The following is a 26,360-nucleotide window of genomic DNA, read 5'->3' as shown; positions in this document are numbered from 1 at the left end:
AAAATGGCAGCAGTACCTGCCTGCAAGGGGTTTTGAGAGGAGAATGCACAGTGCCTGGCACAGAGTGGGCCCCCTGCATTCGTTTCCTTCTCTTTGCCGGGTTGGTGTGTTCAGTACAAAAACGAGGGCCACCCTCAGCCTCCTGAATTCCTTTGGCACCTGTTGCCTTTATGTCTTCTGGTCCTGTCCTTTCGGGTTTGGCCCCTCTTCAGAAACTCCACTCTTTACACTGAAAATATGGCAGCCATTCAGTGAAGACTGGAGTCATCCAGAAGGGTTTATGGAGGAGAAGCAACTGTACCAAAGCCTTAAAGAAGGGGTAGGAGTTGGTGAGGCAGAGGCCTGGACGACACCTGTGGAGAGCCAAGGGTGGGAATGCCAATGCACTGCACCTTCTTAGACCACGGAGGAGCACAGCCTGGAGAAGCAGAGAGCGGAAGATGGCAGGAAAACACAGCTGCCTGACAGACTGACTGACACAGGCCTGGAATATGAGGATGTGGAGTCAGTGGGAGGTCAGCCATGTCTCTGACACGTGCGGCAGAGCGCCGCTCTGGGCAGAGCCCATGGTTCAGTGAGGAAGCCCCCACCCTGGCCCTCGAGCCCGCTGCCTCCCTCGAGCCTGCTGCCTCCTGGGGAGGACTAGACTTGTGCGGCAGCCTTTCAGTCCGAGGCAGAAAGCTGTGCTTCTGTTCCACAACTCTACATGGTATGGGGGAGCAGAGAAGAGGGAAGCACCTGTTGGTCAGAAGAAGCCAGGAAGGCTCCAGGATGCTGTTTGAGCTTTTGGAAGAGTTCTAGATCTGACCACCTTCTTCTTTTTTTTTTTAAGATGTTATTTATTTATTTGACAGAGATCACAGGTAGGCAGAGAGGCAGGCAGAGGGAGGAAGAAGCAGGCTCCCTGCTGAGCAGAGAGCCCGATGCGGGGCTCGATCCCAGGACCCTGAGATCATGACCTGAGCCGAAGGCAGAGGCTTTAACCCACTGAGCCACCCAGGCGCCCCTCTAGATCTGATCTTTAAATGTATGGTGTTCCGTGGTGTTGGCTGTGATGGACTGTGTTGGCCTGGAGTCACTGAATTGTTCTCCTGGCAGAGACCTCAGACAACTTCTGGTTCAGCACTGTCCTTTAGCAGACGAGGAAGTCGAGGCCCTGACCTACCATAAGGTGACAGACCCCAGGCTGCTCAACAGCTGAGACAGGTAACCGAGTCCCCTGACTTTCAGACCAGCCTCTTTATATGTCCGTCTGAGGTTAGGGCTTTGTGTATCCACCACGGTGGTAGCTGCTGACGGTGCTGAGGTTGGTAAATCAGCTTGTGGAATAACCTTGGAGCCCCCGGTATTTCCCCTAACAATTCATAAGCACTAGAGTTTTAAAAACCCAGAGGGTACCCACTTCTGAATAAACCTGTATGGAGTTGTCCCAAAAGCGGGAACCGGGGGGCTAAGCAACAGTTCTGCTACGCCATTTCTGTAGAACAAGGGCTGAGGATCCAAAAGCGAGCTGTAGCAGCTCTCTTCCTACGCAGTTCAAAGAACGTTGTTGGCTCCCCCAGCCTCACCTCGGAACAAACAGTAATTAATGAACAACCGCAGCTGCTGGAGCGAACATTTCCAGCGCTGAGAACGGCAGTCGCCGCGGCGCTAGCAGTCGTCGTCTGATGGCACCAGGCAGGGGACACTCTGGAGGTCAAGCTGGCAAGAGCTGATTTTGCAAATTAGCATTCATCTTGAAAGACCTGACAGAAGACTGGTGTTTGAAGGCTCCAACCAGAAAAGCTCTTGTTGAACTCGGCTTTTTAATTATTTTGAGCATAGTGCTTTGAAAGTTGTTTTTCTGTTAACTCCTTCTAAATTGCTATTAATGACAGGTTTGATTCAGTTAAGAACGTGGCAATTACAGATACCCTGAGCGGGCGCTTCACAGTGAAATGAGGCAGGTGCCACCGTCCAGTTGTCCAGTCCAGTCCAGTGCCCTGAACTTCCAGGTCCGCCATGGGCGGCGGTTCCTGAGGCACTCGCAACCCAGGGTGGGCTTTGATCCAAGAGGGCCTGAAGGTGAGGGAGGAGAAGTCCGGCAGGGGTGGGGTATGTGCAGTAGCATCCAAGAGTGGGGCTGCAAGGTTTGGAGCCCATTCAAGATCGTTCTGGCAGCCCCATGAGCGAACAGTGGCTATTACCTCATAAAGCAAAACAACGAATATGTGACAGAGACCGTGTGTGGCCCACGGAGCCTTAAATATTTGCCCTCCGGCACTTCCTGGAAGAAGTTTGCTGACCCCAGCTTAGAACATGTTTGGTGAGAGGTCGTTGAGCCCAGTGGTACAGAGAACTGGGCCCTGAAGAAGCAGAGGCAGTCTTGGGAACTGCTGGGCTTCCCTCATCTGCCAGCATGAGGTGGAGGCAGAAAATCATATGGACAAGGGCCAGAAGTGCGCTAGGGACAGTCAAGGAAAAGAAGGAGAATGCAGAGGTCCAAGAAGAAGGGGTGTTCACAAGGGGCTTTAAATGTAGCCCAGAATTGGGGCACAGCAGAATGCAGGAAAGCGGTTATGCTTGGCAACAAGTAAAGGGGATGTGATTTTTTTTTTCCAAAGATTTTATTTATTTGACAGAGATCACAAGTAGGCAGAGAGGCAGGCAGAGAGAGAGAGGGGGAAGCAGGCTTTCTGCTGAGCAGAGAGCCCGATGCGGGGCTTCATCCCAGGACCCTGGGATCATGACCTGAGCCCAAGGGAGCGGCTTAACCCACTGAGCCACCCAGGCGCCCGGGATGTGATTTTTTTTTAAGAGAAGAGCTTCCGTAAAGGGCTAGGATTAGTATCCACATGGCTGTGCTCACAAGGGTAGACAGTAGCCACTAATGCCGGATGTTTATTGGTAAAGGTAAGGTTAGAATCCAGGCAGAAGCAAATGACTCCCAAGATCACTTGAAGACATTTTCAAAATCAGGAGGATCTGAGCATTTGTGAAGGTGCATGATTAAAGCCCCAGGAGAGAGCAAACAGACATGCAAGTAGGATCTGTAAGAGTGGAAAGTAATGGGATTAAAAGCATGAGTCAAGGGATTTGTTTGATGGAACCAGCAGGAAGAGGGCACGACAGAAAATCCTGGGTCTTGCTTCAACTGATAACCTTATGAAGTGAGAGGTAAGGGCATGTGCCAAGAAGGGAAACGGGATGGAGACTGTCTGGAACAGGTGCTTGGGTTGGGGCACCCACTAGGGGTGCAGGGAAACCATCGAGATGAACACAAGGATTACTGAGCCGCAAGAGCCACCTGGGTGTCCAGGTTCCTCTGTCTTCCTGCGGGGGCTTCCTGTGTCCCATTGCAACAGAAGCAGAGAAGGTAGCCTTTGGGCCTGAAACGAGTGTGGGGATTGAGAAGAGCGCACATTTCTCAGATGCGGGGAGGGGACTGGGGGGTGTGGGTGTAGAGGTGGCAGAGCATACTCCCAGAATCCAAGCTGGGGATGGAGTCATGATCTGAAAGAGCTCTAGGGGACTGGAGGAAGCTGGCAGATGGGATAGATCCCTCTGTACGTACGCAGGCCTCAGGGGATTGGAGGCTGGCACACAAAGCTTAAGCCTCTTGATGTCAGATTCTTCTTTAGTGGAGACACATGCACTGTCCAGAAACTAGCATTATCTGACAGCGGCAGATCAGTAGCTTGTGCTTCTGCTGCCATTATGTTGCAGATCTGATGGTTTATTTATTTAACTGATGAGTGGGGTCTTCTGCAGTCAGCCTGACAGGTACTGATCTTTGTCATTGTCTCACTGAAGGTTAGCCCCGGCATATCTGGAATTAATGTATGCAGTATACCGGATAGCTCTCCCTGTTGGTGGGAAGAGTGCTGTGACACAAATACTACTGACTGTCAGTAGTGACTAATGTGTCAAGCATTTGTGGGTACAGAAAGGTGAGTGAGAAGTTGTCAATGCTGTTAGGTCAATGGGAATACTTCATAGTGTACCTTTATGACCTAACTAATGAATTAAGGTCATCAGATGAAAGGCAAAGTATTTTTAGTTATGTTGTGTTCTATTTCTGTTCTTCTGTCTCCGTGTCCCTGATATCATCACTTCATGTGGAAGAAGGGACCTTTTCTTTTCTGCATGCTCTAGAAATCCAGTCCAGCGCCAGGGCTTATTATGGGTTCTGCCTACTGTCTACACTCTTAATTAGCCACCGCATTTTCTAGGATTGCAGAACACCCCAGGAATACATGTTTTTCAAACAACCTGATTCTTTATTGTGAGTAAGGTGGAAGGTTGGAAAAGGGATTTATTGGTTTATTTCCAGCTCTCTGCCCCTCTTCCTGTTGTGATTGAATCAGGGTGGTTCACAGATGTTCCAAATACCAACTTAATAACACCGGAGAGTCTCCAAACTTAGTTTCCACTTGGAATTACCTTTTATCCATACTTTGGGATAAACAAAGACTTTAAGGATGATGGTCTGCCTCCATGTGTCAGCTGCTTTGAGGGAACAGCCCTAATGAGACCTCACCCTACTTGAACCAGAATCCAGCAAGAAGGAGCTGGTGAACTTGCTTGCACTCACTAGGTAGAGGAATTCATGGAAACTGGATGGGGGCTATGTGGCAGTTTCCTTTTTATTTCCTAAGAGCTTACAAAGAAATTAATTGTGATTGATGAGAACTAAGACATAAACAGAAGGTGTTTTCACTTGGACTTAAGCATTTCAGAAGCTTTCATTCACACTAATGTGCTATTTATAAGTCAATCCTATCTATTTAAAACTAGTCCCCTAATGACCTCAGATAAACAGCATTTTACTAGCCTCGTTGCTTTGTGTGTTTAAAAGTAGCAAAATCACATATTTTAAAGAAATGTGTAATTCACTGTTGTCTTTTCACTATAATCTAGGCACTCCCCCTCCCCACACACACACTCCTACCCCCTCATGTGAATTAATGACATTTTATGGGTTTGGTTGCTCCTGGGCCGCCTTTTATCATGGGATCTTGGCAAATAAGTCACATTCTAAAAGTATGGGTATGATGGATTCTGGGCCCTTGTGTTGTGAGTCAGGAGAGGAGAACAGAGTCCCTGCAGATGCCTATAAGGCCATTTAAGGACGGGATGGCAGTCATGGAGAGTTCCCTTAAAGAAAAGCTCTTACAATTACAAAGAATTTATATTTGCATAAAAACACTCAGAAAAGTAGCTTTGTTAGCTCTTTTGTTTGAAGTAATTTTTAGGCTGATCTTGCAGTTGAAAATATTTAATTACTGGGTTGTTTTGTTTTGGGTATTTTTTTTTTTCTCTTGTCATGGTTCATGAATTTTGCAGCCACTCCTTTTTTTGACTAATTAAACTGAGCAGTTGTCTGTTGCTACAACTTCTGCCAAACAGCCATTATTGTTGAGTAGTAAAATAAAGAAAAACAACGCTAGTCACCGAAATTTGTTATATCCTAAAATACAAAATAAATAAATAAATAGAGCCCGGTTGGCATGTTATTTCCATTTCTGGGTGTGGATTTAATTATTTAAACCTACAATATCAAGTGTTTTGCTTCTCAATAATCATAAATGGGTATGCTGACAGTGTGAAATGTAAATTTATTTTCTCTCCTTTCTGGGGGGCTGCTAGTCCCGTGACACCTTCCGCGCTGGCTGAGCTTCTCAACCTGCTGGACCGAAAAGCCATCTCTTCCACAGCAGCTAAACAGGTATGTCCATGCTTCTTGAAGTTTTGGGCTGCTCTGTTCTCCCAATAAATGTTTTAGGCCAAATGCCATCACTAAGTGCATTTATAATTGCAGTATTAAATGCTTGCAATGTTTTTATACTGAAAAGGTAGAAACATTTCATTTAGCAAAAGAAAAAAGAAAAGCCAGTATGTGCGATGGAGGTAATATGCTTCTCATCCTTGCCTAAACAGGGGGAATAGTTCCTGTTTGGTTTTGCCTGGAATGTCTTCCAGGCATTTGTTTATGTGAAAAGCCGGCCTGCAGCTTGTGGGGGCTTCAGAGCCTGTGCAAGTCCCTGCGCCCCACAAGGCCAAGGTGGGGGGTGGCTTTGGCACCGTTCCCCGACCCTTCCTGGTCATTCTCAGTCCTTCGCAGCTGTCCAGCCACTACTAGGGGCTTACTGCTCACTGGTTTTCGTTGCCTGATCACCCCCTGAGATGAGGTCAGACAGACTGCCTGTCGTTTAGCAGGTGAAATTTTACACACTTGTGTGATTTGTGCAAGCTGCGAAAACAGCAGCATTAGAGGTGGCCTCATAGGTAACAGTCATAGGTGGGTGAAAGATTTCACCCACTGAAAACTCTTACAAGTAAGTGCCCAGAAAGACAAAGAACACCAAGGCAGTGGCTTGATCTCAACTTTGGATGTCGAAGCCTCAGTGCTTCAGCCAGAAACTTAATGTGACTTTAATGGTGCCTTTTGCATTTAATATTTATACACATTGACAGTCGTGGCAGGTACAAAGTGAGGCTTTGGAAAAGCAGCTGCTTTTGGGCTAATTATAAGGCACTATGGAGCTCACACCCAGCTCTGTGCAATGAAACTGGAGACAAAACCAGTAAAGGTTCTGTTTACCTGCCACCCCGTGAGGCTGGCGGCTGCAGGGACCTTGGCACATGTAGGGAAGGATTTGGGTTGCTTGGATGTCCGAAGAATACAAATGTTTGTTAACAGTGCTCAGCAGTCACAGGAAGATTAGATGGCCTAAGGGCAGGAAAAAAACTATGTGTATACATAAGAGCAGATGAATTGTAGCATTTGAAATGAAAGAGGGAAAAAAAATTCACCTTTTCACTCATCCTGCCCCATCAGACCAGGAGAAAGGCAGGGAAGGAAAGAAGGAGGGAATGGGAAGGAGGAAGGAAACCTAGTACAGTGAATATGATTGGTTCAGTGGGAAGAAGTGGAAAATGCTGGATGCTGACGGCTGGTTCAGATAAAGATGGGGACACCTTTGAATTCTGTCAACTTCCTACATGTTTAAAGGAAGCGGGGTGAATCCTGGCTGCGATGAAGTAATCAAACTAAAATAAAAGTCTGATTAGAAAGGTATTAAACGTATGCTGGTGTGAGGGAATCTCCTGTATATATTATTGCCTTGGGGGTTTTGCTCTTTCTTTTTCTACTTTGTTTTGTTTTTAAGAAAATCATTTACTGATTTTCTGCTGGAAAAAAAAAAGGTATTTGTTCATTATAAAGATTTTAATGCAGAATAATATGAAGATCTTCAGATTCTACCACCTTGAAATAACTACCATTAATACTGGGTGAACACCATGCCAGGTATCTTCCCATGCACTTATACAAGCAGCTCATGCTGCTTTGAACCTTTGTGTTCAGATGTGTTGGTTTGAGCGTATGTTTTCAAGTTTCTTTGGTTATGGACCTGTAAGAATGGAATTCTGGGTCATATGGTAATTGTGCATTGAACATGTTGAGGAGCTGCCTGTTTTCCAGGCGGGCTGCACCACTAACCTTCCCACCAGCGACACATGAGGGTTCCACTTTCTCCATAGCCTCACCAGCACTTGTCTTTTTTATTGTAGTCATCCTAGTAGGTGTACAGTGATATCTCACTGTGGACTTGAGTTGCATTTCCCTAAGGACTAACCATATTGAGCATCTTTCTGTGTCTTTTATAATTAGTTTTTACTGAATTTAACAAAAGAATCCGTGTAGGCCTTGGGTTTGAGAAATCCTGTGAGCCAGAGGGTACTCAGGCGGAGCGGAAAGATTCTGGGCTTCCACTCCTTGGTGTTTCCCTCTGACAGAACTGCAAGAGGTTCTAGTACTGATTAGACAACCATGAATGAGGGAAAAAAGTTGACCAAGTAACTGACTCCTAAGGATGACAGATTGGTAGAAAGAATCATCCTGCCCTTAGAACATTCTGAATGCCACAGAATCTCCCAGTTTATGTATAATTTATTGTTAACTCGTCTGTCCCCCTTACGTCATCAGCCATTATTTTGTCCCTTACACCTTTCACTGCGCCTTCCTCATGGGTGTTCAGCGGTGTTTCGGAGATTTACAAACCTCATCCCTTTGGCACCCTTGGGCACCCTTGGGGCCAGGGGAGTTGGGAGGTTGCTACCAGGAAGCACCCCTGTCTTGTGGTAACTGAAAGAGAAAAGGATGATTTCTCATCATGAGCAGCCTCCTGGTAACCGTAGACAAAATTGCCTAGATTCCTGTCATAGGATCCAGTGCCCCCTGTCAGAGCAGTGGGTAGCAGCCCCCACTCCTCCCCTCCCCAAGGAGTGGGCCGTCAGAGTCACAGTTCCCCTGCAGACTGCAGCGTCTTTGGAGGCCCCAGGTGCTGGCCAGACTGCTGGCCAGCCGCAGCCCCAGGGGAAATCGTGCAGAATGTGTATGTGTCCCCTTTGTGCACGACTGAAATAGATGAAATAGATCCACTGTCTCCTGGGGATGGTCCAGTTAGCATTTCTGCTGGAACCAAGCCGGCTGGGGGTTCCGGAGAGACGGAGACTGAATTTTAATATGTAGGTGTGCCACTTAATCCATTACTTCTGGTCTACTTTGGGGTCTGCTTTAGAGAGAAATCACAAAACCCATTTAAGTAGATGTTCTGTGTCCTGCTGTAGAACAGTTACAAATGATTTGATGTCTTCTCCTTTTTGGTGGTTCAGTTCTGTGTGCATTTTACTATGCCCTGCTTCTCTTAGGGACTTGGGTTGTTGTTTGTGCCTTTCTAGAAGAATGACCTTTGCCAATACTTGCCTTTGAACAGAGGGGACCCCTCTTTTCTGTAACTGTCACAGCTGCCTCCCTGCCTTCTCCCTTAACAGGCCTTTACTCCACACTCGGACCCTGGAAACCCCTGGGTTTCCAGGCAAGGGGCCTGCCTGCTTTCCTTCCATCCTTCCCTCCAGATGCTATAAAAATAGCACCAGCCAGAGAAACAGGGGTAGTCATTGAAGGAGTGTGTGAGTTCGGTCCTCAGGGACCTGAAGGCTGAGCTTCTGCCCCATGTGTCAGAGCCGGCTCCCTGGTCAGTGTGTGACTGGGGGTTCCCAGCTTGCATGACCCCATGCTCTCTGTGGCCATTTAAGAGATGGCCTGCACTACCCTAGGAGTCCCTTGTCACCGATGTTTGTCTTGGGTAAGCAGCAGCAGGGCCTGGGAGCTGCATGCCTAGCCAGAAACAGTTGAACTGGGATAGAACATCCCAGGGTGATGATGAAACAGACGAAAACTGAGGATTTACGCTGCAGCACAAGGCTCGTGAACACAGAGGCTGTTGTGTTTGCAGCAGGAGGGCCAGGGAACCTTGCAGCGTCTGGCCTGGAGGCACTCCCCACCCTCCTTCGGTGGCTCCTGCCCTGCTGGGCTTCTGCCAGGAGCACACAGTCTGGGTCTGAAACAGAAACAAGCACAGGCTGAGACAACTGGAGGCTACTGCATCGGCCCCGGGGGCTGGGCTCTGGGGGCCCCTTAACTGATTGGAGAAGTTAATAAATAGCTGGTGTGTTCTAACCGGGCGTAGAGAGCACCACGCAGGGCTCCCGTGTGTTCCCGGGGGACTGCTGTCTTAGACGTCCCTCACTCTGTACCGCCGCCCTCCTTTCTCAGGGAGCGGCCAGCTCTCTGCGGTGAAAAGTATCCATCCTAGCGTTGTCCTGCTCTTCCTCCTGAACCGTGTGGTTTGGCAGTGATCCCCGGGTTGCCTCACACCGCCTCTGTTCTGGTGCTTTTGGCGCCAGCCAGTGCAGCCAGCGTTGGAGCGGGGCGGGTCCCACTGTGTTAGGTGCCAGGCAGAGGCTGACCCTCTAGTCTGCTGGCTCAGGTCGGCTCTGTGCTTTCTGCCAAGGTGGCTGTCTCGGGCCAGGAGAAGTGATGCAGGCCCGGGAGCGGCTTCCTGTGTTTGCCAGGTGTGCCTGCTTCCAGGCCCGGGCCGCAGGGACCATCCATGTCTGCTGAGCTTCCCACCTCGGTTTCCTGTAGAGTTGCTGCGTAGACTCTTTGTACGCAATCCTCTCAGGTGATTCCATTTTGAGCCAGCGATCTGGATCCCTCTTGAGATTTCCACATTCTCTTCCTGAATGTTGGACATTCTCTATGCACTTTTTTAGGTGACTGTGCAGAAGAACAGTGTAAATACTGGCCAAAGTCTAAATACCTACCAGAGGGATCATTTAATTACATTATGATAAATAAGCTTGATATTAAATTTTTTATTAAAAGACAAAATAGTTCTGTAATAAGTGAAACAAAAGCAGGTCACAAACTGCCTGTATGTTATGATTGCACCTGTGTTATAAAACAAAAATAAGGGAAGGAAAAACACCAAAATGTATTTGTTGTATTGAGGGAATGGGAATTATAGGTGATTCCTTTTTATCATTTCTGTATTTCCTTATTTCCTACAGTGAATATGTATTGACTTTCTTTTAAAGGAAGTATAGTTGACACATAATACTGTGTTAATTTCAGGTGTACAACTTAGTGATTCAAAATTCATGTACATTATAAAATGATCACCATAACTCTAAGTACCATGTTACCCAAGTTATTACAGTATTATTGACTGTACTCACTATGCTGTACTTTGAATCCCTGTGATTTGTTTTACAAGTTTATACCTCTTACATATACCTCCCTTTCATATATTCCCCCGCCAACGACCATATTCTTCTCTGTATCCATGAGTCAGTTTCTGTTTTGTTTTTAAATTCCACATATAAATGAATTCATATGGTATTTTTATTTCTGACTTATTTCGTTTAGTATAATACCCTCTAGGTCCATCTGTGTTGTCAAAAGTGCTGAGATTTTGTACATTTTTATGGTCGAGTAATACTCCATAGTGTACATATACCACATCTTCTTTATCCAGTCATCTGTCCATAGACACTTGGGTTACTTGCATATCTTAGCTACTGCAAATGGTGCTGCAATGAACCTAGGGGTGTATATATCTTTTTGAATAGGTGTTTTCATTTTCTTTGGATTAATAGCCAGAAGTGGGATTATTGGATCATATGGTAGTTCTATTTTTAGTTTTTTAAGGAACCTCCATACTGTTTCCCACAGTGGCTGCACCAGTTTACATTCCTGCCAATGGTGCAGAAGAGTTCCATTTTCTCCACATCCTCACCAACCCTTGTTTCTTTTGTTTTTTATTTTAGCCATTCTGACAGAAGGTGATATCTCATTGTGGTTTTGATGTGCATTTCCTGTAAGATTAGTGATGTTGAGCATCTTTTCATGTGCCATCCGTATATCTTTGGAAAAATGTCTATTTGGGTCCTCTGCCCATTTTTAATTAGATTATCTAGGGTTTTGGTTTGGTTTTGGTTTTGGTGTTGAGTTGTAGACGTTCTTAATATATTTTGGATATTAACCCCCTATCAGATATATCACTTGCAAACATCTTCTCCCATTCAGCAGGTTGTCTTTTCATTTTGTTGGTGGTGTCCTTCACTGTACAAAAGCTTTTTAGTTTGATGTAGTCCCATTTGTTTATTTTTGCTTTCATGTCCCTTGTCTAAAGAGACAAATCCAAAATAACATGCTAAGACCAGTGTCCAAGATTTTACTGTTTATTTTCTTTCCAGAGTTTTATGGTTTCAGGTCTTATATCTAGGTCTTTAATCTATTTGAGTTCATTTTTATGTATGGTGTAAGAAACTGGTCCCGTTTCATTCTTTTGCATGTTGCTGTTCAGTTTTCCCAACACCATTGAAGAGACTGTCTTTTCTGCATTATATTTATTGCCTCCTCTGTCATAGATCAATTGACTGTATCAGTGTGGGTTTATTTATGAGCGTTGTATTCTGTTCCATTGACTTATGTGTCCATTTTCGTGCCAGTATCATACTGTTTTGATTATTGTAGCGTCGTAGTACAGTTTGAAATCAGGGAAATGACGCCTCCAGCTTTATTACTCTTTCTCAAGCTTGCTTTGGCTATTCAGGATCTTCTGTGGTTCCATACAAATTTTAGGATTTTTTGTTCTAGTTCTGTGAAAAATAACATTGGTATTTTGATGGGGATTGTATTGAATCTATAGATTGCTTTAGATAGTATGGACATTTTAACTATAAATTCTTGCAATCAGTGAGCATGGAGTATCATTCCATTTATTTGTGTCATCTTTAGTTCCTTTCATCAGCGATGTACAGTTTTCACAGTACTAGTCTTTCACCTCCTTGGTTACATTTACTCCTAGGTATGTTTGATACTCTCTTTCTGGTATTTCATTATTATAAAAATACAACCAGTTTCTGTATATTAATTTTGTATCCTGCAACTGAATTTCTTTATCCTAATAGTATTTTGGTGGAGTCGTTAGGGTCTATTCTTTTTCTTTTTTTTTTTTTTTAAGATTTTATTCATTTATTTGACAGAGATCACAAGTAGGCAGAGAGGCAGGCAGAGAGAGAGGGGGAAGCAGGCTCCCCGCGGAGCAGAGAGCCCGATGCGGGGCTCGATCTCAGGACCCTGAGATCATGACCCGAGCCGAAGGCAGAGGCTTAACCCACTGAGCCACCCAGGCGCCCCGGGTCTTTTCTATATAGTATCCTCTGATCTGCAAATAGTAACAGTTTTACATCTTCCTTACCAGTTTGGATGCCTTTTATTTCTTTTTTCTTATCTGATTGCTAGGACTAAGCTAGGACTTACAGTACTATGTTAATTAGATAATGGCAAGAGTGGGCATCCTTGTCTTGTTCTTGATGTTAGAAGGAAAAGCTTTCCGCTTTTACTGTTGAGTATGTTAGCTGTGGGCTTGTCATATATGACCTCTATTATGTTAAAGTATGCTCCCTCTATACCTACTTTGCTGTGATTCTTTATCATAAATGAATGTTGAGTTTCCTCAAAAAGTTTTTCAGCATCTTTGGAGATTATCATAGGATTTTTATCCTCATTTTGTTAATATAATATATCAGTTTGATTTGTGGATGTTGAACCATCCTTGCATCCCTGGAATAACTCCCATTTGATCATGGTGTATAATCCTTTAAATGTATTTTTTATTTTTTATTATGTTCAGTTAGTCACTATATAGTACCTCATTAGTTTTCGATGTAGTGTTCGAAGATTCATTAGTTGCATATAACACCCAGTGCTCATCACAACATGTGCCTTCCTTAATGTCCATCACCTGGCCACCCCATCCTATTTTTAAATTCAGTTTGTTAATATTTTATTGAAGATTTTTACATCTGTTGTTGATCATGGACATTGGCCTTCGTTTTTTTCTTGTAGTGTCCTCAGTTTTGTTATCAAGGTAATACTGGTCTTGTACAATGAATTTGGAAGTGTTCCTTCCTCTTCAGTTTTTTAGAATTGTTTGAGAAATATAGGTATTAATTATTTTTTAGGTGCTTGATAGAATTTACCTGTGAAGCTGTCTAGGCCTGGACTTTCATTTGTGAAGTAATTTTTTTTTTTTTTTTTAAGATTTTATCCATGTATCTGTGAGTGAGAGCAGAAGCAGGGAGAGCAGCAAGCAGAGAAAGAAGCAGACTTCCCACTGAGCAGAGAGCCTGATGTGGGACTCCATCCCAGGACCCTGAGATCATGACTTGAGCTGAAGGCAGACACATAACCAGCTGAGCCACCCACGTGTCCCTGTTAGGAAATTTTTGATCACTCATTCAATTTCATTGTTAGTAATTGGTATGTTTATTTCTTCCTGATTCAGTCTTAAAGATTATGTTTCTAGGAATTTATCCATTTCTTAAAGATTGTCCAGTTTGTTAGCATGTAAGTTTTCATAGTATCTTTTGTATTTCTCTGGTATCAGTTATAACTTCTCTTTCATTTCCAAGTTTATATGGGACCTCTTTTTTTCTTCATGAGTCTGACTAAAAGTTTTGCCAATTTGGCTTATCTTTTCAAAGAGACAGCTCTTGGTTTCATTGATTTTTTTTTTTTTTTTGGTCGTGTGTGTGTGTGTGTAATTGTTTTATTTCTACTCTGATCTTTATTATTGCTTTCTTTCTACTAAGTTTGAACATTGTTTATTCTTCTTTTTCTAGTTTCTTTAAGTCTAAGAGTAGATTGTTTGAGACTTTTCTTGTTTCTTGAGGGAGGCCTGTACTGTAGTAAACTTCCTTCTTAGAACATTTGCCTGTGCTGCATTCCATAGATTTTGGAATGCTGTGTTTCCATTTTCATTTGTTTCAAAGTTGGTTTTTTTCTTTTAATTTCTTCTGGATTTCTTTGTTGACCCATTGTTTATTCAGTAGCATGTTGTTTAGCCTCCACAAGTTTGTGTGCTTTCCATTTTTTCTCTTGAAATCTATATCTAGTTTCACTGTTGTGGTCAGAAAAGATGCTTGATAAAAGATGCTTGATATAATTTAAGTCCTCTTAAATTTATTGAGAACTTGTTTTGTGGCAGATGTGATCTGTCCTGGAGAGTGTTCCATGCACACTTGGAAAAAATATGTGTTCTGCTGTTCTGAGGTGGTGTGCTCTGTGTTTATCTATTAAGTCCATCTAGTCTAGTGTGCCATTTAAGACCACTGTTTCCTTATTGATTTTCTGTCTAGATGATCTATCCATTGATGTAAGTGAGGTGCATAGGCCCCTACTATTATTACATAGTTGACCCTTGAACAATACAGGTTTGAATTGCACAGGTCTACTTAGACACGTATCTTTTTTCAATATATATTAGAAAGTTTTTATCTTGTAAATACAACTTTTTTCATGTTGTCTTTTCTTTTTTGTTGTAACACATGTAATGGTGTTTTGTATAAGACAGTATTGACATGTTAGTACTGACACGATTCTTGTGAACAGACATCATTCACTTACAGTATTGATAAGTACAGTAGAGAAATGTATTTCTCTTATGATTTTCTTAATAACATTTTCTTCTAGTTTATTGAAAGGATACAGTATGTAATATATGTAACTACAAAATATGTGTTGAGCAACTGTTTACATGATATCAGGCTTCTGGTCTAGAGTAGGCTGTAAGTTTTCGGTGAGTCAAAAGCTCTGTGTGATTTTTGACTAGACAGATCAGCACCTCTAACTTCCATGCGGTTCAAGGGCCAAATGTATTACTGTTAATTACTCCCTTTATGTTACTATTTGCTTTGTATATTCAGGTCCTCCTGTATTGGGTACATAGATACTATTATTCTATCCTCCTGTTGGATTGATCCCTTTATCATTATGTAGCGCACTTTGTCTTGTTACGGTCTTTGTCTTAAAAAATCTATTCTGTCTGATATAATTATTGGTATCCCAGCTTTCTCTTCATTTCCACTTACATAGAATGTCTTTTTTTTATCCCTTCACTTTCAGTGTGTGTGCGTCTTTATGTCTGAAATGAGTCTCTTATAAGGCAGCATTTTGGGGTCTTGTGTTTTTTGTTTTTTAACAGTTCAGCCACCCAGTGTCTATTGAATGGAGTATTTAATTCATTTACATTTAAAGGAATTGTTAGGTATGTACTTACTGCCATTTTGTTCATTGTTTTCTGGTTGTTTTTTTAGTACTCTTCCTTTCTTCTCTTGCTGTCTTGTGGTTTGATGACTTTTAGTGTTATGTTTAGATTTTTTTTTTCTTTATTTTGCTTGTGTCTATTATAGATCTTTGGTTTATGGCTACTCTGATGTTCTTAATGTTATTAATACCCTATGTATATGGCAGTCTATTTTAAGTTGATGGTTGATTAAGTTCAAACACATCTAAAAGCACGACATTTTCCCTCCCCTTCCCATTATGTTTTTGAAGTCATATTTTAAATCACTTTATTTTGTGTATTCCTTAACTAATTTTTGTAGATGTAGTTGATTTTACTACTTTTGTCTTTTTTTATTATTATTGTTAGTCACCATACAGTACATTATTAGTTTTTGATGTAGTGTTCCATGATCCATTGTTGTCATATAATATCCAGTGTTCCATGCAATACGCCCCTCCTTAATACCCATCACAAGGCTCACCCATTCCCCCACCTCCCTCCCCTCTTAAACCCTCACTTTTGTTTCTCAGAGTACATAGTCTCTCATGGTTCCTCTACCCCTCCGATTTCCCCCACTTCATTTTTCCCTTCTCCTAATGTCCTTCATACTATTCCTTATGTTCCACAAATAAGTGAAACCATTTGATAATTGACTTTCTCTGCTTGACTTATTTCACTCAGCATAATCTCCTCTAGTCCCATCCATGCTGATGCAAAAGTTGGGTATTCATCTTTTCTGATGGCTGATATCCCACTATGAATATGGACCACATCTTCTTTATCCATTCATCTTTTGAAGGGCATCTTGGCTCTTTCCAGCAGTTTGCTGCTATGAACATTGGGGTGCATATGGTCCTTCTTTTCACTACATCCATATCTTTGAGGTAAATAGCCAGCAGTGCAATTGTGGGCTCATAAGGTAGCTCTATTTTTAATTTTTTGAGGAACCTCCACATTGTTTTCCAAAGTGGCTGTACCAACTTGCATTCTCACCAACAGTGTAAGAGGCTTCCCCTTTCTCCACAACCTCTCCAACATCTGTTGTTTACTCTCTTGTTGATTTTGGCCATTGTAACTGGTGTAAGGTGGTATCTCAATGTGGTTTTGATTGAATTATCCTGATGGCTAATGATAATGAACATTTTTTCATGTGTCTGTTAGCCATTTGTATGTCTTCTTTGGAGAAGTGTCTGTTCACATCTTTTGCCCATTTTTTTACTTGATTCATTTGTTTTTGTGTGTGTTGAGTTTGAGAAGTTCTTTAATAGCTCTTGGATATCAGTCCTTTGTAGTGTCATTTGCAAATATCTTCTCCCATTCCGTGGGTTGCCTCTCTGTTTTGTTGACTGTTTCCTTTGCGGTGCAGAAGCTTTTTATCTTGATGAAGTCCCAAAAGCTCATTTTCGGTTTTGTTTCCCTTGCCTTTGGAGACATGTCTTGAAAGAAGTTACTATGGCCAATGTTGAAGAGGTTACTGCTTCTGTTCTCCTCTAGGATTTGGATGGATTCCCACCTCATGTTGAGATCTTTTATCCATTTTGAGTTTATCTTTGTGTATGGTGTAAGCGAATGGTCGAGTTTCATTCTTCTGTATGTAGCTATCCTAATTTTCCCAGCACCACTTATTGAAAAGACTGTCTTTTTTCCATTGGATATTTTTTCCTCCTTTGTGGAAGATTACTTGACCGTAGAGCTGAAGGTCCAGATATCTGGGCTCTCTATTCTGTTCCACTGGTCTATGTGTCTGTTTTTGTGCCAGTACCATGCTATCTTGGTGATCATAGTTTTGTAGTATAGCTTGAAATCAGGCAACATGATGCCCCCAGCTTTGTTTTTCTTCTTCAACATTTCCTTGGTGACTCTGGGTCTTTTCTGGTTCCATACAAATTTTGGGATTGTCTGTTCCAGCACTTTCAAAAATGCCAGTGGTATTTTGATCGGGATAGTGTTGAAAGTATAGGTTGCTCTGGGAAGCACAGACATTTTAACAATGTTTATTCTTCCGATCCATGAGCATGGAATGTTTTTCTATCTTTTTATGTCTTCTTCGGTTTCGTTCTGTAGTTTCTAGAGAATAGATCCTTTACCTCTTTAGATAGGTTTATTCCAAGGTATCTTACGGGTTTTGGTGCTATTGTAATGGAATTGATTCTCCAATTTCTCTTACTACAATTATATTGTTAGTATATAAGAAAGCAACTGATTCCTGTGCATTGATTTTGTATCCTTTCACATTACTGAATTGCTGTGTGAGTTCTAGTAATTTGCGATGGAGTCTTTTGGGTTTTCCACATGAAGTATCGTGTCATCTGCAAAGAAAGAGCATTTGACTTCTTCTTTGCCAATTAGAATACCTTTTATTTCTTTTTATTATCTGACTGCTGTTGCTAGGACTTCTAGTACTACGTTGAACAGTAGTGGCAAGAATGGGCATCCTTGTCATGTTCCTGGTCTTAAGGGAAAGGCTCTCAAGCTTTTCCCCATTGAGAATGATATTTGCTGCGGGTTTTTCATAGATGGATTTTATGAAATTGAGTAATGTTTCCTCTATCCCTATACTTTGAAGAGTTTTAGTAAGGAAGAGATGCTGTATTTTGCCAAATGCTTTCTCTGCATCAATTGAGAGAACCATGTGGTTCTTGTGTCTTCTCTTATTTATGTGTTCTATTACATTGATGGATTTGTGAATGTTGAACCACCCTTGAATCCCAGGGAAAAGTCCCACCTGGTCGTGTTGGATAATCCTTTTAATGCACCTTTGGATCCTATTAGGACATTTTGAGAATTTTGTCTCCCATATTCATCAGGAATATTAGTCCGAAATTCTCCTTTTTGATGGGGTCTTTGCCTGGTTTGGGGATCAAGGTAACCCTGCCCTTATAGAATGAGTCTGGTGTTGTGTCGTCTTATGGTGTCGCTTATCTCTCGAATTCTCTCCTCATGGTCCAGTATTTGTTTGTCTCTCTTTTGCTCAGCTTCTTTATTCTCTGTCATTTGGTCTTCTGTGTCATTAATTCTTTCTTCTGCCTCATTTATCCTAGCAGTGAGAGCTTCCATTTTTTATTGCACCTCATTAATAGCTTTTTTTATTTCAACTTGGTTAGATTTTAGTTCTTTTATTTCTCCAGAAAGGGCTTTTATCTCTCTGGAGAGGGTTTCTCTAATATCTTCTATGCCTTTTTCGAGCCCGGCTAGAACCTTGAGAATTGTCATTCTGAACTCTAGATCTGTCATGTTACCAATGTCCATATTGATTAGGTCTCCAGCCTTCGGTATGGCCTCTTGTTCTTTTTTTTGAGGTGAGTTTTTCCGCCTTGTCATTTTTGTCCAGGTAGGATTTGCTTTCTCCTGCTGCGCAATTCCAATGTTCTTGGTGACTGAAGTTGGTTTTGGATGGGTTTCTTGTTGATCTTCTGGGGGAGGGGCCTGTTGTAGTGATTCTGAAGTGTCTTTGCCGCAGGCGGAATTGCACCGCCCTTGCCAGGGGCCGGGTTAAGTAATCCGCTAGGGTTTGCTTTCGGGAGCTTTTGTTCCCTGAGCGCTTTCCGTAGAGTTCCGGAGGATGGGAATGAAGATGGTGGCCTCCCAATCTCTTGGCCCGGAGGAGCCGAGGGCTTGGGGTTCCGCTCTTCAGTGCGCTCTCAGAGCAAAGCGCCCAACCGCCCCGCCTCCCTGGCCTGCGGTCACGCCTTGAGGAAAGCAGTCAATTGCTGGAGCTGGAGAAAAGCGCCAGGTCGCTTCCGTCTCTGCAGCCTCCAGCCGTGCTCCGAGCCCATCCAGCCTGCGACCAGCACAAGGTAACCCCGGGCTTAGAGCTCACTCCTCGGCTTTGTCGCTGTAGCCGGCTTCCCTGCTCTAAAACCTGCGAGCTCTGCGGCACTCAGACACCCGCCGTCCTTCTGTGACCCCGCGGGACCTGGGGTTATGCTGACCCCGCCTGGGTTTCCCCCCGGTTTAGCCTCTGGAGCGATGTTTCCCAGTGGAGCAGACTTTTAAAAGTCCCGATTTTGTGCTCCGTTGCTCCGCCGCTTGCCGGGAGCCGGTCCCTCCCCACGCGGTCTATCTTCCCGTCGCTTTGGATTCACTTCTCCGCAGGTCCTACCTTTCAGAAAGTGATCGATTTTCTGTTTCTAGAATTGTTGCTCTTCTTCTCTTCAATTTCCCGTTGGATTTGTAGGTGTTCACAATGGTTAGATAAGCTGTCTAGCTGATCTCCTGCTACCCAATGTCGTCTCAGCCTGCTACTTCTCCGCGATCTTGACTCCTCCCTAGAATGAGTCTGGAAGTTTTCCTTCTGTTTCTACTTTTTTGGAACAGCTTCAGAAGAATAGGTATTATTTCTTCTTTGAATGTTTGAATTCCCCAGGGAATCCATTAGGTCCTGGACTCTTTTTTGGGAGGTTTTTGATCACTGCTTCAATCTTGTTACTGGTTATTGGTCTATTTAGGTTGTCAGTTTCTTCCTGTTTCAGTCTTGGGTGTTTATAGGTTTCCAGGAATGCATCCATTTCTTATAGTTTGCTTAATTTATTGGTATATAGCTGTTGATAATAATTCCTGATAATTATTTCTGTTTCCTTGGTGTTAATCATGATATCTCCCCTTTCATTCATGATTTTTTTCTCTTTCTTTTGGATAAGTCTGGCCAGTGGTTTATCAATCTTATTAATTCTTTCAAAGAACCAGTTTCGAGTTTCACTGATGTGTCCTACTGCATTTCTGGTTTCTAATTCATTGATCTGTGCTCTAATCTTAATTCCTTCCCTTCTTGTGCATGGGTTAGGCTTAATTTGTTGTTGATTTTCCAGTTCTTTAAGCTGTAAAGATAGTTTGTGTATTCAGGACTTTTCTGTTTTCTTAAGTGAGGCTTGGATGGCTATGTATTTTCCCCTTAGGACTGCCTTTGCTGTATCCCATAGGTTTTGGACCAATGTGTTTTGGTTCTCATTGGTTTCCCATGAATTACTTAAGTTCTTTGATTTCCTGGTTGACCCACACATTCTTGAGCAGGATAGTCTTTAGCTTCCAAGTGTTTGAACTTCTTCCAAACTTTTTCTTGTGATCAAGTTCCAATTTCAAAGCATTGTGGTCTGAGAATATGCAAGGAATAATCTCAGTCTTTTGGTATTGGTTGAAACCTGATTTGTGACATAGCATGTGCTCTATTCTGGAGAAAGTTCTGTGTGCATTGTTTTAGGGTGGAATGTTTTGTACGAATCTTTGAGGTCCATGTGGTCCAGTGTGTCATTCAAAGCTTTTGTTTCTTTGTTGATTTTCTGCTTAGATGATCTATTGCTGAGAGTGGAGTGTTAAGGTTTCCTACAGTTAACGTATTATTATCAGTATAATCTCTTTATTTTGGTTAACAGTTGGCTTACGTAGTTAGCTACTCCCATGTTGGGGGCATAGATATTTACAATTGTTAGATCTTCTTGGTGGATAGACCCTTTAAGAATGATATAGTGTCCTTCTGAATCTATGACTACAGTCTTTAGCTTAAAATCTAATTTGATATGACAGTTGCTTACCCCAGCTTTCTTTTGCAGTCCATTGGCATGAAAGACGGTTCTCCATGCCTTCACTTTTAGTGGGGATGTATCTGTAGGTTCAAAATGAGTCTCTTGTAGACAGCATATGGACGGGTCCTGTCATTTTATCCAGCCTGCAACCCTGTGCCATTTTATGGGAGCATTTAGGCTGTTCATATTGAGAGTAATTATTGAAAGATATGACTTATTGTCACCATGTTGCCTGTGAGGTCCTTGTTTCTATACATTATGTCTTTGTAAATTTCTGTTCTATATCACTCTTGGGGTCTTTCTTCTTTTATAGAACCCACCCCCCCTTAATATTTCTTTCAGGGCTGGCTTAGTGGTCATATATTCTTTCAGTTTCTGCATGTCCTAGAATCTCTTTATCTCTCCATCCATTCTGAATGACAGCGTTGTCAGATAAAAAGTATTCTTGGCTGCTTGTTCTTCTCATTTAGTATCCTGAAAGTGTCTTGCCAGCCCTTTCTGGCTTGCCAGGTCTGACATTATTCTGATAATCCTCCCTCTGTACATAAGGAATCTCTTCCCCCTCACTGCCCTTAAGATGGATTCCTTGGTTCTAAGATTTGCAAGTTATACTATTACATGCTAGGGCATTGGTCTGTTCTCCGTGATCTTAGGAGGGGTCCTCTCTGCCTCTAGGACAGGAATGCTTGTTTTAGTCTCCAGATTAGGTAAGTTCTCAGCTACCATTTGCTTGGATATGTCTTCTAGTCCTCTCTCTCTCTCCCCACCCCCTCAGGGATCCCAGTAATTCTGACACTGGAACATTTCATGGCATCATTTATTTCCTCTAATTCAGTTTTTATGGATTTTAAGCTGTTTGTTCCAGGCCTCCTCCTGTTCCTTCTTTTCTGTCAGTTTGCCTTCTAGATCACTAGTTTGTTCTTCTGTCTCTTTTACCCTAGCTGTTAGAGTATCTAGATTAGATTTGATCTCACTGGCAGCATTTTTAAGTTCTGCCAAATCAGCTCTCATTTCTGCCCTTAGAGACTCTATTTTGCCATTAGTGATTTTCTCCATCCTAGATATTGTCTGCATAACTGTTACCCTAAAAGTCTATTTCCAACATCTTGCTTATATCAATATCCATTAGTTCTGTGGCAGAGGTCACAGTCTCTGAGTTTTTCCTATGTTGGGGGTTCCTCCTCTTAGTCATTCTGTTGAAGGGTGGTTGAGGAAATGTACGGAGTCCAAATTATTGACCACAACCGAAGCAAGATGCACCTGTTTTATAGGGACCTTAGGGGCACCTGGGTGGCTCAGTCGTTAAGCATCTGCCTTCAGCTCAGGTCATGATCCCGAGGTCCTGGGATCAAGCACAGTATCCTGGCTTTTGTGCTCCATAGCAGCACTCCCAGCCCCCGCTTCCAAGGCCGGGCATATCTCTGCCCTTTGTGCTTCTAAAACTGCCATCTGCCCCCAGTTCACAAGTTCGCCCCCAAGAGCTCCAGGTTTCGGTCTGGGGGGCTGTCCTGAAGTCTTTTCCCCACTACTACCGGTCTGCAACTCTGTACATGGTTGCTAGTGCAGGAGGTTTTTGTGCACCAGCACAGTGGGATCCCAGAGGCTCCCTCCCCTTCCATTTATCTTCCAATATCTGCCCACAGAATCATGGCTCCCTGCCTCATACCTCAAGACCAGCCACCTGAGATACTCTGTAGAGATCCAGGTATATCTTCTTACATCACAGGCTGATTTTGTGGGTGTTCAGAATAGTCTGGTAGATATCCAGCTTAATTCAGGGGACCGGTTGAAATAGGGTACCCTAGTCTTCCACCATCTTTCCTACTTTTAACCTTCATACTACCTTTACTGTATATTTGCTTTTATCAGAGATATTTTTTCTTTCACAATTTTCTTACCTCTGCTTGTGGCCTTTTCTTTTTCTCTTACAAAAGTCCCTGTAACATTTCTTGTAAGGCTGTTTTAGGGGTGAGGAATTCCTTTAGCTTTTCTTTCTGGGAAACTCTCTCTCTCCTTCAATTCTAAATGATAATCTTTCCAGGTAGTATTCATGGTTGTAGGTTTTTTCCTTTCAGCACTTCGAATATATCATGCTGTTCTCTTCTGGCCTGCAAGGTTTCTGTGGAAGAATCAGCTAATGGTCTTATAGGGTTTCCCTTATACATAATTAGTTGCTTTCCTTTTGCTGCTTTTAAGATTCTGTTTATCTTTTTTCTTCGTGCTGTTCATCTTGGGTGATTCCCATTAGCATCTTCGAGATGTTGATCCATTCTTCATTCTTCTGCATCCTCTAATTTGCTGCTGATTCCTTCTCCTGTATTTTTTATTTCAGTTATTATATTCTTCAGCTCTGGTTCTTTTTCATATTTTCTCTTTTTTGTAGTTCTCACTGTGTTCATCCACTTTTCTCCCAAGTTTGGCAAGCATTTTTATGACTGTTACTTTGAACTCCTTATCAGGTAGATTGCATATCTCCATTGTGGGTTTGTGGGGTTTTGTTTTTGTTTTTTGTTTTTTATGTTTTTTCTTTCATTTGGAACATATTCCTTCATTTTGCCTAATTCTTGTTTCTATGTATCAGCTACATTTCCCAGTCTTGAAGGAGTGACCTTATGTTGTTGTCCTGTGGGGCCCAGAAACACAGCTTCTCCTGGTCATTAGAACGGAGTGCTCCAGGGGTGTTCTCCCTGTGGTTTCCTGAGCTATTTTGTTGTGCTTGGCTATTAGTGCTGCAGGCACAGTGATGAGCAGGGCTGGCCCCCAGCCCACCTGGCTACAGTGCATGGCTGAAGCTGTTGTGGGCATGCTGGTGCGGGCCAGCCAGGTCCACCCACTGCGGCAGGGCAGGAGCCACTTTGGGGTAGGGCCCATCCCAGCTATGCCCCATGTGTGCACAGGAACTGCTTGGAGGAGTGCCTGCCAGGACAGGCAGGGTAGGTCTTCAAAGGAGCATCTGGGTGGGTTGAGCAGTGCTAGCAAGGTAGGTGGAGAGTTTCAGGAATGGCACCCCACGTGCTTCCTTTGCCAGAGAACATTCCCACAGAGTTATACACCTCTGGCACATACCCTAAGATTAGTTGATAAATCTCCTTCATGTATGGCCCAAGCACTTTTCAAACTGCTGCCTCTTAGCTGGGTGTCAGAGTGAGTTTGTGTGCCCACCCCCGAAGAGCAGAACCTCTGTTTCTGATAGCCCTCCTGCTCTTCCTGCTGATTTTTAAAGGTACACATTATGGGGATGGGGACTTATCTTCCCAGTGCAGGTCTGCAGGGCTGGGGTGCCCGATGCGGGGCCTGAACCTCAGGGAGGACCTCAGCATTTGTGATACACATCCCACCTATGGAGTGCCATGCCAGGCATGTGGGTCCTGCCTAGACCACATCTTTGCCCCTCCTACCCATCTCAGTGTGGCTTTTCTTTAGCTCTTTAGTTGTGGAAGGGCTGTTCTAGTCTTCAGGTTGTCATCAGGAAGGTTGGTTCTACATGTAGTTGTAGTTTCAGGTGTGTCCATGGTGGGAGGCAAGTTCAGGATCTTCTTTCTGCCATTGTGATCCTGTCTCCCTAACATGTATTTACTCGTAGAATTAGAAACAATGATTTTAACAGTTTTAAGTCAACTTAAGAAAAACGTGTCAGGGAAAGAGGTCGGAGAAACTCTTCAGACGTGCTTTTGACAGCTTCACGAGTATAATCTGCATTACAGATGTTCTGTTCTCCATTTCCTATGCTACTGACACTCCATTAGTAAGTTTGTTGAAGGCAGGAAAAGTTCTTACTTGCTTTTGTGGCCCTTTCCCTTAGTGCCTTACCCATTTCCTGGCTGAATAAATAGTTGCAGAATTGATTGGAGGCATATATATTCAGGATATTTTAAAAGCAGGGACAGGTTTTCCCTAAGCAGCAGGAGCTGTACAGGGTAGCCAGAGGCATATCCCACAGGGGAGCCCCCAGGAGGGCCCACCAAAGACATCTCCTGTCCACAGTCACTGTGGGTCTTCTGACAGCTGAGCTGAAGGGCACTGACTGTTCTAGCCTTGGTAAATATTTGTGGGTTTTTTCCATCCAGGTGGGGGAAAACTTCGAGCCCTCCTGAGATTCCAAGCATCTTCCCCTTCGTTTGTTTTGCTGTATGTGCCAATTATTGACGAGCTCTGTTTTTCTGGGAGGAATGGCTCCTGGCTGGCCTGTTCTCAGCCAGAATGTTCACAAGGAACAGTCAGTGCTCAGTACTGACTGCAGGCAGAGATGAAGGAGGCGCCACAGGAGACTAACAGAGGAGCCCACAGCCCCCAGCCTTCCAGCTTACACTAGAAAAAGCAAGAGGAAAGAGGAAAACTACCCTAGGAAATGCCTTCTTTAAAAATGTTCCTTTTTCTCCTACTTTGATGAGTTTGGGGATTTGTTATTGCTGTTATTTTTTTAAGTAGAAAAATACACCATTAATGTAATTATCCTAGCCAGATTTGGGCCTAGTCCCACCGGTAGGGGACAGATGTGGCATGGCAGAGGCCCCTGTGGATTATGATTTATGTTTTTAGTTACTTTCCATTTTGTAGCTTCATTATGAGGCCACTTTCTTGCCCCACGAAAATCTAACTCCCAGCAGGCTGACTTTTTTTGGACTTCATTTCAGGGCAGTGGTTGCCTCCCTTAGCCCGTGCTGCCCTCTCCTTCAACAGAATATCACCTCAGTTAATTTATTTGGTGGATATGAGACAGACCTGACCCTGGCTCCCTGACTCCTGGCAGCAGGGGCCCCATGTCGTCATCCTCTCACACCCCCCCCCCCAACAGCCCCTCTCTGCCGTGGGGCCTGACTCCATGAGCAGGAAGGATCCAGTGTCTCCACAGGCCCCATCCCGTGCACAGTCCTGAGAGAGCTGCTGTGCCTGGGAAGACGCCTGGTGTGTCTGAATGCTCTCTAGAGTGGCTTCACCCCACATGCTTCAGGAGAGATGGGGGCCCCATAGGCTAGACCCACACATCTGGGAATTCACGGACTCTGCTCTCCACACTGCTCCCCCCCCCAGCTCTGTTTGTCCGGGCCCTGGCAAGTGGAGCAAGTGCTCATTTCTCCGTCTCTCTCCCCCTCCTCCGGCCTGCAGGTGTTTGAGGAACTGTGGCACAGTGAAGGGAAGACTCCCTCGCAGATTGTTTCAGAAAAGCAGCTTGAACTGATGCAGGATCAAGAGGTGCTGGAACGGGCCTGCCACACTGTGATGGAGGGGCACCCTCAAGTGGTAATGATCACCTGCAGCATGGAGGGGGGGCTTCCTGGGCAGCCGGGGCCAGGGCCCACCCTTCCGGCCAGCACAGGGCTGGCGCCAGCCTGAGCACTCAGCGAGGAGCCTCTCCACCGCTCCCCTTCGCAGCCCA

The 26,360-nt window shown here is 43.7% G+C and overlaps 1 protein-coding gene across 1 annotated transcript in view; it reads left to right on the top strand.

Annotated features, from left to right (window-relative positions):
- GATB (glutamyl-tRNA amidotransferase subunit B) overlaps positions 1–26,360 on the top strand; it is a 98,308-nt gene that overhangs the window by 68,380 nt on the left and 3,568 nt on the right. Inside the window, exons 11-12 of the mRNA XM_080796618.1 lie at positions 5,629–5,707; positions 26,090–26,224. Coding sequence (XP_080652744.1) covers positions 5,629–5,707; positions 26,090–26,224 — 214 coding nt within the window. The remainder of the gene's footprint in view (positions 1–5,628; positions 5,708–26,089; positions 26,225–26,360) is intronic.

Source organism: Martes martes, assembly GCF_963455335.1.
Source record: "Martes martes genome assembly, chromosome: 2".
In the NCBI taxonomy this organism is placed as follows: Eukaryota; Metazoa; Chordata; class Mammalia; order Carnivora; family Mustelidae; genus Martes; species Martes martes.
Note: the sequence above shows the minus strand (reverse complement) of the source record. Positions and strands in the feature narration are given on the sequence as shown.